This window comes from Balaenoptera borealis (genome assembly GCF_965194805.1).
Source record: "Balaenoptera borealis genome assembly, chromosome: 1".
In the NCBI taxonomy this organism is placed as follows: Eukaryota; Metazoa; Chordata; class Mammalia; order Artiodactyla; family Balaenopteridae; genus Balaenoptera; species Balaenoptera borealis.
This window is the reverse complement of record NC_138860.1, coordinates 55,014,095-55,031,673: the sequence shown is the minus strand read 5'-3', so window position 1 is coordinate 55,031,673 and position 17,579 is coordinate 55,014,095. Positions and strand designations below refer to the sequence as shown.

The 17,579-nt window shown below is 34.0% G+C and overlaps 1 protein-coding gene across 4 annotated transcripts in view; it reads right to left on the bottom strand.

The window, feature by feature from the left end:
* COP1 (COP1 E3 ubiquitin ligase) overlaps window positions 1-17,579 on the bottom strand; it is a 268,642-nt gene that overhangs the window by 61,688 nt on the left and 189,375 nt on the right. For all 4 annotated transcript variants that reach the window (XM_082385646.1, XM_082385645.1, XM_082385644.1 and 1 more), the window contains 3 exons: window positions 8,141-8,258; window positions 5,305-5,429; window positions 4,085-4,245 (listed from right to left, as the gene is read on the bottom strand). In XM_082385646.1, the coding sequence (XP_082241772.1) occupies window positions 4,085-4,245; window positions 5,305-5,429; window positions 8,141-8,258 (404 nt within the window). The remainder of the gene's footprint in view (window positions 1-4,084; window positions 4,246-5,304; window positions 5,430-8,140; window positions 8,259-17,579) is intronic.

Below are 17,579 nucleotides of genomic sequence, written 5' to 3'. Positions count from 1 at the left end.
AGACAGTTCCTCTGGTAGTCTTCTCCATCTTAAGGAACGGCAATTCCACTCTTAAAGATGCTTGGGGAAAAAACCTCAGTGTCATCCTAGACTTTTCTCTATCGTTCTCCACATGTAATCTATCGGCAATTCTATTTATTCCAGTTTCAAAATATTAACAAGATCTGACTACTTCTCACTGGCTTACCACTATTTAATCTTACCTGGATTATTACAACAGCCTTCCTGATCCCTTATGTCTGTTCTCTACAAAACAGCCAAACTGATTTTTAAAAAATTTAAGTCACATTGTATCACTACTTTGCTCAAAATCTTACAACAGCTCCCAACTCCCAGGAGAAACAGAAGTCCTTACAACGGTAAACATGCTCTACTGAAACAGCTCTTCTTCACTGCTCTGAAATTATCTACTACTCCCCACCTAGATCACTGTAGTACAGCAACACTGGCCTTCTTTCTGTTCCTGGAACACTAATCGCATTCTTACTTCAAGACCTTTGAACTGTTTACTACACCTGGAATACTCTTCTCCTACATTTAAACATGGATTACATCTTCATCTCCTTCTAGTCTTTGCTCTAATTCAGCTACTCAGTAAGGAATTCTGTCACCACCAATTGAAAATTACAACTCACTACTCTAGCACCCCCATCCCACTTTCCTGCTTAGTTTTTCCCCAAAGCACTTGTCACCTTTATATATATGTATTTTTTTTGTCTGCTCCAGCACATAAGATTCTAAGTCTCCTAAGAGGGCCAGAACTTCTTCTTACAGTTTTGTTCAGAGTTTATCTCCAGTATCTAAAACTATGACTGCACATACTAAGTATCTGCTGAATAAATGAACAAAGGAGTGTCTCACTCCTTCTGCCTCACCTAAAATAACGAAATTAAGTTATTTTTTGTAGCTAATCAAAGTGACAGTTATATAAAAGTCAGATTTAAATTAAATCTGGAATGGTACTGAAGTGAGTTACAGAACTTTTAATCTTCTTATTGTGAAATAAACAAGCTCCCTGGTGATGCTGCTGTTTTGGTCTAGGTAGCATACTTTAAGAACTTACTTTGGGGGTTATCCTATGAACTACAATATGCATCCTTTCAGTCTAACATTAATTAGTTCTTTTGCCACCTTCCTTGACAAAACAAGGACTTGAGAACATTTTAATTACATTTATTCTTCTGACTTATGTTATTATTGTCAAGTACTTAATTCTATGTGTGTATTAAGTCCAACAAGACATCATTGCTTTATACAGTCAACATGCATTTAGATTTACTGCATATTTACCATTTCTATTGCTTTCCATTCCTTTCTGCATGTCTTACCTTTGTCTTCATTTTCTGCATTTTTTCCTTCTGCCTTAAGAATTACCTTTAAAATTTTCTTTAGTGTAAGTCTGCTGGTGGCAAAATCTTCATTTTCATTCATCTAAAAATGTCTTTATTTTACCTTTGTCTTGAGAGATTTTCATTGGATATGGAATTTTAGATTGGCAGGTATTTTCCTTCACACACTGAAGATCTGGCTCCGCTATCTTTTGATTTCTGCTGCTTCACTGAGAAGCTGGCTGTCAGTCTAATTACTCATCCTTTGAAGACAGTTTTTCTCTGCCTTCCTTTAAGAATCCCCCACTGTATTTTATTTTCAGCAGTTTCGCTATGATGTGTCCCACCACCAGCAGGGGTCACAGGATCAGGCGCGGTTAGTTTTAACCTAGCACTTAGTTAGCTTTACAGAAGGATATAAGATAGGATATGTAGCATGCACAGCATCTTCACACTCATCAGGAGGCCAAGCAACTATTCACAGGCATAGCTTCTTAGATCAAACCACACAGAGTGAGCACAGCTGCCAAGGACAGCTGAAGTGCAGGTGGTTCACCTCAATACAGAGATGTGCCTTGGTTTCCTTCCAGTCTGGTATTGTTCACATTGCATAGATGTAAGGCCAACATGTCAACTCACAATTCTCTCAGTCCAGGGGCAATACAGATGAGGGTTCATAATAAATTTAAGAGACAACTAGCTCTTAGCACATAACATTCCTTATTTGTCTTAATTTATTTCCACAGAAGAGTGCTATGAGAAGGCAGACCCAAGGTCAGATTTTCAGCAGGCCTGGTCTGTTCAGGGTCCAGATCTGATATTAAATCTGTACTCACAATGTAAGTTTCAAGTCATTTATTCTCTGGGGTATGAAGGCTTATTGAATCTCTGCCTTACTGCCTTTCAGCAATTTTGTAAAGCTTTCAACAATAATGATTTCTAATATCTGCTTTGGCTGCATTATTTCTCTCCCCTTTTAGGTCTCCTACTGAATATGTTCAACTTTCTTACTTCAACCTCTATCTCTGTTCTCTTTTTTTTTCATCATTTTTTGTCTCTCATGCTTCCTTCTATATATTTTCTTCTAACTTGCCTAAAAGTTCATTAGTTCTCTTTTCAACTGTGTCTTATCTTCCACTCAACCCATCCACTAAGTTCTTAATTTTGGCAATTATATTTTTTTAGTTCTAGAATTTTCATTTTAAAAATACTTTTAATTTCCCAATTGAAATTTTCAACCTTGTCTTTCATCTTGTCAGCATGGTTATTTTCAGGCTATGTCTGATAATATCCAGAGCTGCTGTGATTTTGTTTCTATTGTTCAATGCTTATACTAAATTTATTCATGTCGTGTTGCCTTTTCCTATGTCTGTTTATTTTTTGTTGTGTCCTAGTTATACTTGCAATTTTGAAAAAAATAAAATTCTGAGATGATCCTCTTTAGAAGGTTTTCTTGCAGAGAGGATTTAATTTTGCATTTGCTAACACTAGCAATCTAAGATCACCTCAATTTACTCAGGATTGATATGATCTGAAGTTGAGTTGCAAAATCACTGGGGGCTTATCTTCTACTGCTTTACCCTAGACTAGAGCCCTTTGGGGACCTAAACCAAGGTGAGTTCACCCATATGGTGGTGAGCACTAGACTCCATTCCCTGTGCCCCCGTGAAGCTACCATAAGTGCTCTCAGCCATTCTACCAAAATTGGCAAATGCTCCCAGGGGAAAAGAATACTCAAAAGCCAGGCTCACATTCCTAGACTGGTAATTCTTTCCTATCTTGTTTACTTTCCAATGACTTAAAACAGGTTTTGGTTTTTAAAATATATATATTGAACACTTGGTCTAACTTTTCCACTTCTACTTAGAGGGAGAGTTGGTCCAAATCACCTAGTCTGCCATTGCCAAAACTGAAGTTGAGGAACAGAACTGTAAACAAGATAGCTTGAATATACCTAATTAAACTGTACCTGGAACTCAGATGTCTTAAAGTAACCATCAAGTAGAATTTTTTGGTGTCAAAACTAAAACCAAGTCAGCACCTAAAAAGCTATTTTTTAAAAAGATGACATTAATGCATGACTAATGTTTACAAAATCAAGACAATAAAAACGATTATTTCTTCATATAACTTATGAGAAAGCTTGTATTTTAAAATGTATGAATAAATGAAAAGTTTGAGGAAACTTTTTTTTGGGGCAACCTAGAAGTGCAACTTGCTTGTTAACTGAATGTGTTTAATATTCTTGTATAAACGTATTTTGTAGAGAGCAATTCTATCCTGAAATAGTATTTAATTAGGTATACATACAGGCCACTCTCTCCTTTACCTACATCAATTTTTTTCCTTCTAATACAATACCAGGTTCAGCTGAATGTTTACTGAGCCTATATTGCATGTGACTAATAAGGAAAATGAGACACAGTGTGTTTTCTGGAGAAATTTCCAGTCCTATAGGAGAAGAGATAGAGATAATGTGATAATGCTGTAACAGAGGTATGTACATGATGCTATGGGCACACAGGGGAGACAGCATGTCAGCATGAAGTGACATTCCAATTACTGTTCCATTAGTGACATTTCAATTACTACTTTCTAAACTGCCTGTTTCTTTTGGTGATGCAATACTAAGCAAAAAAGAAAATGTATATAACATATCAATTTATATTTTAAACTTAAAAAAACTTACCTGTGTATACGTAAATACAATGCATTATATGAGACACCAAGGTGAAAAAACTGATATAAAAACTCACCCCATCTGGCAGTGCCCTCCAGCACACAGCGCTAACGAACTCATTTGTATCATCTTCTTTTCGGTCTTTGTCCAGAACACTTTTGACCGTATCAAACTTAAAAGTTAGCAAAGTCTTAGAAAGTCCTTTATAGTACAGGTAAAGAGAGTTGTTCTCGCTTCCTGAAAAAAATTTAAAAATAATTTTTTTAGAGTGGGAGAACTTAGAGTTAGGATATCACATTCATAAGGTAACTATCACTCAATGTTTAAGGTCAAAGACTAATAATTTTTTATGGTAAATATGAAAGACCAGAGCACAGGATTTCTTGGGAATCATATGAGAAAAGGATTCACAGAAAAAAACTTATACTTTCCAAATCTAAAGAAATAACCCACTGTCAAATGATATAACAATACTGATATAAAAATCATTTTAGCAGAGGTCTAGAGAAGAACCAGAAGTGTGTTATTATAGCATGACCTTGAATTACATTTATAAAGATTTTTATCTAGAGGGAAATAAGAAAGTTATAGCACTTAAAAAAGGCAGATTTTAATAATCTACAAAACTTATTTCCCATTTCCCAATAAAAGATGAGTAGTCTAGAAACCTATATTTTTGAGCAGTCTATCAAAGTAAGAGATTTGCTTTGACAGGGTTTAGGTTCATATATATGTAGAGATAGTCAACTTTACTGAATAAAAGGCCAAGTCACTTGAAAGTACTGACGAACATTCATATATTAAGGCATCAGATGTATTAAAGCATTTGAACAGTACCAAATTTGATTTTTCTACTTCTAATTTAAATTTGTATAAATTATCAACAATGAAAGTCCTAGTATAACAGATCAAGACTACCCAAACAGACTGCTTATTGAAGGGAACATTATATAGGGGAAAATGAACATCAAGCTTTAGAAGACAAATGTCTCCAAAATTAAGATATCAGCAGAAACTAATATTTTCTGTCTTCTACATAACATCTATAGAAATTATATTTTACCGGAGAACAACTACAAAACGTATTTAACAATCTTATGCTATTTCATGTGGTCAGGGCTTGTGCTCAGTGAAGGAGAGAAGGACTAATGCTTTTTCTAATCCGAGGAAAATCCAACATGCTACCTTCTGAATGTATAGATCATTTCCTGAATTGGTATGTAGTCTATTCCATTGAATGCAATTTCAGTGACAGATATCTATTTAAAAGTTCCAGGAAACGACAGTTTCACTTACCACAAGCTATATAATCTCCATTGGAAGCGAGGCCTACAAAGTTTTTTTCATTGATATGACCCTTGAAGGAACGTAGACAGTATGGCTTCCCTACATTCCACAGCTTTAGCTGGCTGTCTGTTGAACTGAGATAAACACAAAAAGTTAGAACAACTTTAAGATCTCATTACATGAAACCCATCACTACTAATTAGAGGAAATCCAGTTTGGTGGTTGAGAATGCAGACTCTGGAGCTAGACTGTCTTGAGTCAGAATGGTCAATATGCCATTAGTTTGCTTTTGACCTTAGGAAAGTTATACAACCTCTTTGGCCTCAATTTTGTCATCAGTTAAATGTGAAATATAATGATTCCTATCTTACAGAATTAGATGAATTCTATAAGATACTGCAAAAATTAAATTAATTCATTTTAAATGCTTTCAATAGTACCTGGGCATGTAGGAATTAACAAACATTAGCCATCATACCATCACCATCAAACAACAAGGGAGCTCTATTGGCAGTTGTGCTTAATTTCAGTTGTTCCAGTTGATTTGATTTACTTTTCAACTGTTGAATTATATTAGTATACTGAATATAAACTATTGATATTTTCACAGCTTAGTTGTACCTACAGGGGTGGAACACTATGAATGGTTGAATGGTCTATATAGTTTATCTTAATAAAATAATACGCAAATGCAGCTATTAATCAAAAATTAACTGAATATAAAAATCACTGCTAATCCTATCACACAGTCTTAGGATTTGAATAAAATACCATGTTTTTGTTTTCTTCTGACTTTTTGTTACAAAAATTGGATCATACAACATATATTGTTTTGTAAAGTGCTTCTTCCTCGTTCAACAATTTGTTTTACATTGTTTATGTAAAATAAATATGTTTCTATATCTTTATTAATGACTATACAAGAAATTATCTTTTCTCTTGCTCTAACATTCACAGCATAGGGCACCACGCTAAATGTTTTACACAGATTAGTTTACTCAGAGATTCACAACATAAGTAGTATTATTAGCTCCATTTCAGAGGTGAGGAAACAGATTTAGACGGTTAAGGATATTTTCAAGGTACCACAGATAGTAAATAGTAGAGCCAAGATTGAAACTGTCTTATTTCAGAGGCCAAACTCCAAACACTTCTCTATTGCTTCTCATCATCTATTCTTAGACATTTATGTTGTTTTTTGGGTTTTTTTGGCCATGCCACGTGGCTTGCGGGATCTTAGTTCCCCGACCTGGGATCGAACCCAGGACCCAGCAGTAGAAGCGCAGAGTGCTAACCACTGGACTGCCAGGGAATTTCTGACATTTATGTTGTTTTAAATTTGTTTTTTGCTCAACAATATTGCATTGAAAATCCCTCTATATGTGTGTGTGTGTGTGTGTGTGTGTGTGTGTGTGTGTGCATAGTCCAAGAATTCAGAGGCTGCAGCAATATGTATATAGTTTAATATTACTTTTTAATATTTCCAAACATACTTGTGGGTAAATGTCTTACATACTTCTAACACAAATATGTCCAAGAGGAAAATCATCATGATTTATAAAAACTAAGAAGGAAAAAAGACTGGTGAATATACAAACCACAAATCTGCATTAAAAAGGTCAACTAAGATTTCCAATTTATACAATTAAGTATACATATACTTCAACTAGTTGAAATCAAACTAATTGATTCAACACTTATAAGTCTGTAATTTAAGAAAAATACTTTTAACATATAATCTATCATTGATATTTGAATCTGAATAAAATTTTAATTATTTACTGCCCATTATTACTCCTAAAGATGGGATACTTTTTGACTGGTTACCACTTAATTTAGATTTGTGAACTAATTTCCTCTATTAACTCCTCTTAGAAAGCTCAGCTCTCACTTTCTTTTTTTCCCTTTTTGTAACTCAATTCAAATTACCTTGTTAAATCAACTCAAATTACCAAGTTCTTATCTAGAGCAACCAGTATGGAGGCAGATGTGGTGGGAGATCCCAAGTATAAGGCACTGGCATTAATAATCTCCTAAGAGATATTAGAAACTATGTGAAAGAAAGAAAACAATGTACAATTAGGCTTGAGAAGAAATAATATGTATAAAAAAAGGAGACTGAGAATGGGTATTTACTAGAATAATACAAAATAAAGAGAACAATGATATGGATAACAGAAAGAAGGGACTGTCTCTTAGTAGAAAAGCTTACTCAACAGTATTTTAGCAATTGAGATTTACCTGGTTGACACCTTGTTTCCTTCAACAAAATAAAAGACAACTAAAAGCTTATTTTATGATTCTTTAGTTCAGAAGGTTTCTCAAAGGATATTCGTCAGGTGTAAGCAGTCATATTTAGAAAGTTCTCTTCAAAACATATTTAAAACTCACCACGAAATCATAGGGAGATCAAATAACATGGAATCATGAAAGTCAACCAAATATTGTTTAAAACCAAAAATGATACTACTATACTGCAATATAGATAAATATATAATAACATATTAGTGGTCTTAAATAAATAAAACACTTCTCATTCTACTGCATCGACTATATTGCTTCTCTCTTTTTAAGGAGCAGGGGCTGAAATCCAATCTGAAGTTCAAATGTTTAAAGGGGCAACATTAAAAAATAGTATCATCTGGATTTTATTCACAAATAACATATAAAAGTGAGCAATACAGACTAGAGTATACATGTATTTTAATTAGACAAGTTATAAAAATCTACTATTTAAGAAAAAGTGCATATACCACAGTGTTATTCTTCACAAAACCCACGGTGACATTACAAACTGGTAAATGATGGCATGTTAAGCTCAACTTCTGAAAAGGGTAATACTCACGCAGAGACAATTTCCTCACCACTCACAAACTTTGCATAAGAGACTGCTTTTCGGTGTCCTTTGAATACCATGATTGGCTGTTTAGTGTTACGAAGATCATAGTAGTGAACACAGTGATCTAAAATAAAACAAAACAAACAAAAAGAGAATAATGTAGTAAATGAAGAAATGGAAAGCAAAGCTTATTTTAACTGGTTTGGGTGTTTTTCATCAAATGTTTAAGAAACAACATCCCACCTATAACAGTCAGAAAACTAAGGGCAATGACTCCTTTTCAAAGATAAGAAGATACAGCACGTTTTCTGTTTTGAATCTAGGAGACTATGGTTGTGTAAAAAAGTGTATATACATATGCCAATGTCAGTCTGAAAGGGAGTTCCACTGATATTTCTTGAGATCCTGGCTCTAGAAACAGTATTAAGGATTCAAAATAACTGGAAAAATTTTAACGTATCCTTACATTTTGATGGCTTTATAAAAATAATGTAAACATTTTGGGTTTCTGGTTAAACAAAATGCAATATAATTTTATTCCCCACATTTGCTTTTTTAAGAACTAACACCATTAACTTGAGATGTCTGGGTTTTTTGTGGTTAGCAGTAATCTTTTTTTTTTTTTTTTTTAAAGAAATTCACGTTCTTTTATTTATTTATTTATTTATTTATTTATGACTGTGTTGAGTCTTCGTTTCTGTGCGAGGGCTTTCTCTAGTTGCGGCAAGTGGGGGCCACTCTTCATCGCGGTGCGCGGGCCTCTCACCATTGCGGCCTCTCTTGTTGTGGAGCACAGGCTCCAGACGCGCAGGCTCAGTAATTGTGGCTCATGGGCCCAGCTGCTCCGCGGCATGTGGGATCTTCCCAGACCAGGGCTCGAACCCGTGTCCCCTGCATTGGCAGGCAGACTCTCAACCACTGCGCCACCAGGGAAGCCCCCCACATTTGCTTTTTAAAATACACTTTCTTGAAACACATGTTACATATAATAAAAATCTACTCACTGTAAGTACATAATTCAATGATTTTTAGTAATGTTACCCAGTGGTGCAACCAACACCATAAATCAGTTTTAGAACATTTTCTTCATCCCAGTAAGATCCCTCATGCACATTTACCACCCACCACCCTAGGCAGCCACTATATTTTACCTCCATAAGTTTGCCTTTTCTGAACACTTTATATAAATGAAATCATACAATATGTGACTTTTATGTATGCATGGCTTCTTACACTTTACATGATGTTTTTGCAGCCCATCCATGTTTTAACACGTGTCAGCAGTTTATTATTTTCTATTGCTGAACAGTATCCATTGCATGGATATACCACATCTTGTCTGTCCACTCACCAGTTTATGGATATTTGTTTCCATTTTTTGGTTATTGTGAATAATGCTGCTATAAACAATCGCATTCAAATCTTTGTGTGGACATTTATTTAGGTCTCAGGTAGATATCTGAAAAGTGTAATTACTGTGTCACGTGATAATTCTGTGTTTAGCTTTTTAAGAAACTGACGAACTGGTCACTGTACCATTTCACATTCCCACCAGCAATACATGATGGTTTCAATTCCTTTACTTGAGTTCTTTGAAAATTTTGGATACACATCCAAAATGTGCTTTGCAAATATTTTCAACCTTTCTGTTGCTTATCTTTTTAGATAAGTACGGAAGTTTTGAACTTTGATAAGGTCCAATTTATCTTTTTTTCTTTCATAGAACACACTCTTGGTGTTGCAAATACGAAAACTGACTAATCCAAGGTCTTAAAGATTTTTTTTTTTATTTTTAGTAAGTATTTTAATTAATTTATTTATTTATTTTATTTTTGGCTGTGTTGGGTCTTCGTTTCTGTGCGAGGGCTTTCTCTAGTTGTGGCAAGTGGGGGCCACTCTTCATCGTGGCGCGCGGGCCTCTCACTACCGTGGCGTCTCCCATTGCGGAGCACAGGCTCCAGACACGCACGCTCAGTAGTTGTGGCTCACGGGCCTAGTCGCTCTGCGGCATGTGGGATCTTCCCAGACCAGGGCTTGAACCTGTGTCCCCTGCATTGGCAGGCAGATTCTCAATCACTGCGCCACCAGGGAAGCCCCTTAAAGATTTTTCTATTTTTTTTCTAACAGCTTTATTGTTTTGGTTCTTATGTTTAAGTCTGTGATCAATTTTAAGTTAATTTCTGTGTGTATGGTGTGAAGTAAAGGTCTTAGGTCATCTTTTTGCACGTGGATGGATATGAGTCCAGTTGTCCCAGTATCATTTGAGAACAGACTTTTTCCCCAATGAACCGCTTTGGCACCTCTGTTGAAAATGAATGGACTATAAATAAGGATTTTCTTCTGGATTCTTAATTCTAATCAAGTGATCCACAGATGTCCACTCTTCTGCCAGTACAACAATGCCTTAATAACTACAGCTTTGTAATTTTGAAATTGGGAAGAAAAAGTTCTCAAATTTTTCTTTTTCCTCAAAATTGTTTTGCTCTTGTTTGCCCCAACTGGTATCACAGCCTTTGATAGTTGTGATACTACATCTGATTGTTTTCAACAATACCCTGGGTACAGGTCTTTTCCCATGGAGACTCTGAATCAGGTCAAACAGAAACAACATCTTGCAAATGGAGCTTTTTCTTTTCTAGTGAGTTGTAAGTCAGGTCAAATAGTGAAAGTGATCTGGAAATGGGGATTTTTGAGAAGCTCCAAAACCAGTTTTTACCCCAGTGGTGACAACAAGGCTGCTGGTTTTCAAAGCTTCCATAACTATAATGTTAGTTCATTTTTATAAATTTGCCAGTATTTTTGTTGCTTATATGGAAAAGTATTCCCACATTGCAGTTTATGTTTATTATTGTAATTGCATTAAGTGATCACCTCAAATGACAGCATTCAGCTTATCCTGTGGAAGTACAAATGTATAGCTGTAATCTGTTCGGCATGTGTTAGAGTAAAAATGGAAGAAAAAAATCCTCCTTCATCCGCTGTGCTCATGTTAAATTTATCAGTAAAAGACAGTAAACTTCTCTCTTGCAGTAAATAATTCAAAATTGAAAAACATTTTAGTAAAATAATTCTTTAATTTCTCAAGTTATTTTATAAGCTGAAAATAATGATACTATAAAATAGCATACTACAGTATAATGATATACTACCTCATTCTCAGGCTAATAAAAAAGCAAAAGGAGATGTAATATGCAAAAGATATAGGGGTATAAGTAAAGGTTAAATTATGTCATTGTGTATTGCAAAAAGATTTTTCAGTAGCTGGAATGAGAAAAGTAGTGTGGAGACTGAGTAAGAAATGCAGGTGTTTCTGTAGACATGGCAGCCTCAAAAGAAACTGTACTGCAGTACTCAGAACCAGCTTACCATGTGCGATTTATTTTCAGCAAAATATATACTAGCTATCACGTTACTGTTATTATGTTATCATGTTGGGTTTCTTTTCTTTTTTTGGTTTTATATTTTCACTGTATTTAGTTAGAATTTGACTTGACTTTACAGTTGCTTTAAGAGCTAGGAACACACAAAGGTGATCTTCAGTTGTACATTTGTGCATATACTTTAGCAATATTATGATATAAATAATTTAGGTAAGTATGTGAAGTCCTCAATAATTTTCTTTCCTTTATAAAAGGGAAGTCTTTCTGAAGTGTCACTATAATTCTAATAGTCTTAATAATTTGAAGATTTAGTATATGATCCCATCTCTATTTTTCTTTTCCCCCTTTTTTACTTTGAAAAATTTCAAATTTGCAGAAAAGTAGAAAGAATAATACAATGAATACCTTTGTACCTTTCAATCTAGACTTACCAACTGTAAGCATTTTACAAAATTTGCTTTATTCTCCCTTCTAAAAACAAACAAGCACACGTACTTTTTTTTCCCCTTGAACCATCTGAAAGTAAGTTTTAAATATCAGGATACTTTACCTATAAAAATGTCAGCACCCACTTTCTAAAAAGAAGAAAACTCTTCAACAATATCATATGTCATATTCAAGAAATTAATATTGACATGAGAATAGAATTTAATATGTATTCTGTATTCAAATATCCCAACTGTTTAAAAAATATCCTGAAAACTATTTATTTAATTTTGCTAAAGGGTCACACACTGTATTTAGTTTCTATGACTGTCATTTTATATATAACATTTTCATAATACTATTATTTTTGAAGCACCTAGGCTAGTTGTTTTGCAAAGTGTTCCACAAGTCTAAATTTGTCTGAATGTTTTCTCATTATTGTGCTCTTATTACATAGCTTTGACAAGATTACTATAAAACTGATGGTCCTTCCTACTGCATCACATCAGGAGGCAATATAATGTTTGTTCCATTGGTGGCCCTAAATTTGTTTGCTTAAATGCCCCCATGGCCTTGTAAATGTAAACAGAATCTGTTTCTTTTTCTTCAATTTTTAATCAAACTAAGCTACTTGTAAAACCATGAAGAGGAATACCAACAAAGAACAATTTCCAGTACAATGAATAATTTTCCTATAGGGATACTAAAAAAAATAAACCAAACCAAACCAAAACAAAGCAAAACACCCAAACAAACACAGTTTCACCATTAATAAGGTAATCATTGCTGATATGCTAAAATAATAGGGTGGAAATAATTTGTCTGGAATAGATGTAGAAATATCTTATTGAACTTAATGTTTAATGAACAGTTCATTACCTTCTACTAAAGTAAGAATAAACCAACTATAACTGATAAGTCAAAGTTTTTAAATACAGTTTATGACACAGCCACTCTAAACTGTGTTCCAAAAAGCAAGAAGACAATATGGCCAATCAGAGATCAAACTGAATTTTTAAAATCCTCGATTCTATTTTCAGGTTTCCCAGATGCTTGAGAATTTATAAAAATTCTCAATGTTCCAGCTTTTGGATATCACCAAGATAGGGTTGGGATGAGAAAGCAAGTTGGAGAAATCCTTAGAAAGCTTTCCTTAGGCAGGGCAAATAACTTTAGTATTTAAAAACACACAGGTCCACTGGTTACTGATATTTATCTCATATAGCTATCATTACTGTTCTTAAAAACAATAATTAAATCATTTTTACGTCCTTTAAGCCTTTGATGATATCCTAACATACCACCTCAGAGATCTGAAAGAAAGCTAATCTTTGGAAACAGAAAGATCAAGCAAGTATAAGTTAAATGATACAAATGCACATGGAATACTTTGGAAGCATTTGCTTTTAACACCAGCTCTGAATCTGGTTGTTAGATCTTTGTTCATCATTTGAGAAAGAATCAGAAATTGTCATTGCTTATTTTTTTTTACCGTATATAAAACCCTAGAAAGACATATTAACTTTAGCCCACTATTATGTACGCTTTACTTTATGAGTCACCCCTCCTTACCAGTCTTCAAAAGATGCACAAGCAACTGTGATATTCCCCTAGTGTCACAGAAGTAGCAACTATCTATCTGTACATTAGAGATTAAGCCACAATCATCAAATCAGCAGCAGTTAAAAACAAACGAATAAGTTTTCCAGTTCTACACATAAAATGCTTAGAAGTTAACACTCCATCCTAAGAACAACTAAAAGGTGAACAGACTAAAAAATCAACAACTATTCTAGGATCCATAAGAGAGGTGAGCACCAAGGTCAACCGCTGACACAAAGATTGGAAAGCCAAAAGCAAATACAGGGAGTCATAGCTTATCAGAGCAGAGACTCACAAGGAGAAATTGCCATGGGGAACCAGAATCTGGGTATAAAAATTTGAACTGTAACAGGTGAATTGCTGAAGGCTCAGTGTGGACAAGTCTGAGAGTTAAAAATTCCAGAAGGATCCAGTCATAGGAGTCCTCCATAATTTTGTCAGATTTATTTCTAGAAGCTTGATCAGGTTCTTAAAGGTAGAACACAGAGGATTTTTAGAGCAGTGAAAACACTCTATATGATACTATGATGATGAATACATTTGTCCAAATCCATAGAACGTACAATACCACAAGTGAACTGGTGATTATGATGTGTCAATGTATATTCATCAATTGTAACAAATGTACCACTCTGGAGGGAGATATTGATAATGGGGGGTTATGCATGGGTAGGGCAGGAGGCATAGGGGAACTCTGTTATCTCCCTCTCAATTTTGCTGTGAACCTAAAACTGTACTAAAAAAAAAAGGCCTTTAAAAAGAAGTCTCAGTTATGTATCAACATATTTTCCCAAAATTAAAAACAAAAACAAAATCTCAGTTAAGAAAAAGTAGCAGAAACATTTATAACAGTATCCTCCCTGGCTTAACTTACTTAGAACCTCAGGATATAAAACCGATTAAAGTAAGAGCTGCTCTAGTTAGAGCCCAAGGAGGAACAGGAGCCCTTTTCTAAGCCTCTTCTCTCCCTACATTTGGCTTTCCTTCCCACCTGCCAAGTCTTGAGAAATCTGATGAGACAGAATTTGCAAATTAATAATTTTATTATTGATCACTATGAAAAAATGACTTCATTTATTTTTTCCCAAATTTATCTCTTTTTATGGTAGGAAGAGAGTATATTAATGAATTTTTAATGCTTAATTCCAAAGTTCATGGGCAAATAAAAACTTTTACAAATCGCTACTATGACCACCCCCAAATCCATTCCAAAATATCAATAACACCTATTTTTTCCAATAATATCTATTTGTGTATGTTCATGATTTGTTGGTTTTAATTATCTTAGATGGAAGAAAATGTGTTTCCTCTAAAAGAGTTTCTCTTGTGCTGTTTCTAAAACTAGACTGGCAACAGGGAAAATATTGTGTAAATCTTCATACTCACTAATACGACCCAGTACAATGTTCTATACATAGACATTAGTGGCTAAACAATGATATCATTATAAGCTTTATCACTTGGAAACGCAGAAAAATATGTATCCTGTATAGAAAAGTTTTAATGTTTGTGTTTGTTATTTGAATTCATCTGAAAGTATACACAATGAATTACTTGTGGAATATACAGTTTTATTACTATACTACTGTAGTAGGTTACAGATAAACATAAACCACACAATCTAAAATATTCACAGTGGCTTATATAACATTAAATAAGCACAAAATGTGGGCAAAATTTCCTGGTTTCACGGTTTGCCTTCTTTAGAATCAGTTTCTACATAATAAAATGTGTGCTAATTACCAGGGAAATTTAAGGAACTGTTTTCCTCTTCTGCTTAGTAGGTGATATTTTTTTAAAAATTAGATTTTTATAAAATTATTCAAACATCATAAATCTAAATTCAGAGGCAATGTCTTGCAAATCTAAATGGCTTTAGAAATATAAAATGGGCATGCCCACACTAGAAATAAAAGACTGAAATACATACTCAAAACGCAGTAGAAAATTATTTCCTCAACGTAGTAGAAAATTATTTCCTAGTTTGCTAAGTTTACGTATAGCCAAACTAAGCACCTGTAAAAATATGTGAATATTTATTTTGTGAGAATTAATTTGCTTTAGTCTTTACTGATCTGCTTTACTTCAATCTCTTTTCACAAAATGGTTGTCTAAATTAATGGTAGTAGGAAAGAACCAAAAGAAAAAAAAAAAAAACTAAATAGTTTTTATACAACATTTAGCTGAAAACTTTTAAAATTTTAATAAAATAACCCAATCAGGGGATTTGGTCTTTGAACTGGTAAATTTAATCTGTTTCAATTTACTGTGTTCAGATTAGTCAGATGTTTGGATTAACTCTCATCACCTTAGTTTTTACTTTTAATCCTGAGTTTTTCTATGGTTCTTCATTTCCTCGTTTCCTGCCTGCTATAGATTGAGTTCTTTTTAATACAGATTGAGTTTTCTCTCCTACTGTAGGTTTGGAAGTAGAGATTCTATTTCTATTCTTTAATGATTATGCTTAAAATTGTAGAATGAACGTATGACTTGAAGGATAAAGTTAATTAATATTGTTACACAGATTATACAAAAACCTTAGATTGTTTTCCATTTCATCAATACTCCTCCAAAACCTGGGTTACATTTTGATTGTCCAAATTTTTACTTCCATCTTTTTAAAACATCCAAATTAGTCTTATTTTTCTATTATTGTTGTTGTTTTTCTATACAGTCAATGCTAAGATTTACCCACATTTATGAATTTCTTTGCTCACGAGATTTCACTCCTTATATTTTATTCAATTCTTGATTTAATTCTCTTCTTTTGTCTGTTTCTCTGTGGTGGGGGGCAGGAAGAAGCAGCATCCTATGCCATGAAGTCAGTGGTTAGAATTCTCAGGGGTCCAGCTCCTCTCCACCACTCAGAGCCCAGGCTAAGACAAAGTTTCTGGAGATTTCCTCATGTAGATACGCAGATAGGCAATTACAACACCCTAGGTACACACTTCCCAGGTCCACACCACCGGTTCCCTCCTCAATAACTCTTCAATATCCAGGTCTCTGGATTACTGAGGCCAGCAACTTTCCATCACCACCAGGCAACATAACTTCAGCTCACATGTTTACTTCTCTGGTTTTTATATTCTGCTTTGTTTGTGACCCTTTGTGATTTCAATACTTTATAAGCTATGCATCTAAAATAATATTTTATATATTTTACCTAAAATAATGTTTATGTAAAATAAATAAAATATTTATTGACAGAGGATTTTCAGTTTATCTAGTCTATCACACTGTTAGAACCAGAACTCCCTTTTGAGAATCTTATTACTTCAATTGGTATAACCATTTGAAGTAAATTTCAAAATAAAAGACTGATTAACCCTTCACTACATCAAGTAACTACTTTTCTGGTGTATTTCACAGCTGTCCCTCCATTTCCAGAGGTACTTTCATCCAACCCAGGGTATTTTTATTAATATACAGTATATTTCTATATTAAGTGTCTTTCTATAGCAAGTGTCTTTCTATAGCAGTAATATAATAGGTAGGCTCCATGCAAGTAAATGATTGAAAACTCATCTAAGATGGAGAATTTAAGTGCAAAAGATAATGTAGATTTGGGGTTCAGTCTATTTAATGACCTCCTTTATGCTTTTTTTAAAGTCATAATGAATCCTATTATCTCAATAATAATAGTTCATAAGAAAAAAAATTTGGCTTTTCTCTTTTACTAGACAGATTTGGTCCTTATGTTTTGCTAAATGCTATTAAAACAGAGACTTAGTATTTTAATTCAATTATGTTCATCAGACAAAAACAGCTTTCTTACTATGACATATAAAGGGTCTTCATTATTTAGCCTATATCTACATTTCCAAATTCTTGTTCCACCAATTCAGGAACCTGTAAATATTTTTAGCATAGTTATTCTTGTCCCAGGAGAAGATAGAGGGGTACACATGAAAATGATATTAAGGAGCAATTTCAAAATACAAATGCTTGGCCTCCTCTCTGAAGATTCTAATTCAGTAGGTCTATGATAGGGCCCAGACATGAATAATGTTTCAGCTTCTCAAAAAAGACTGATATGT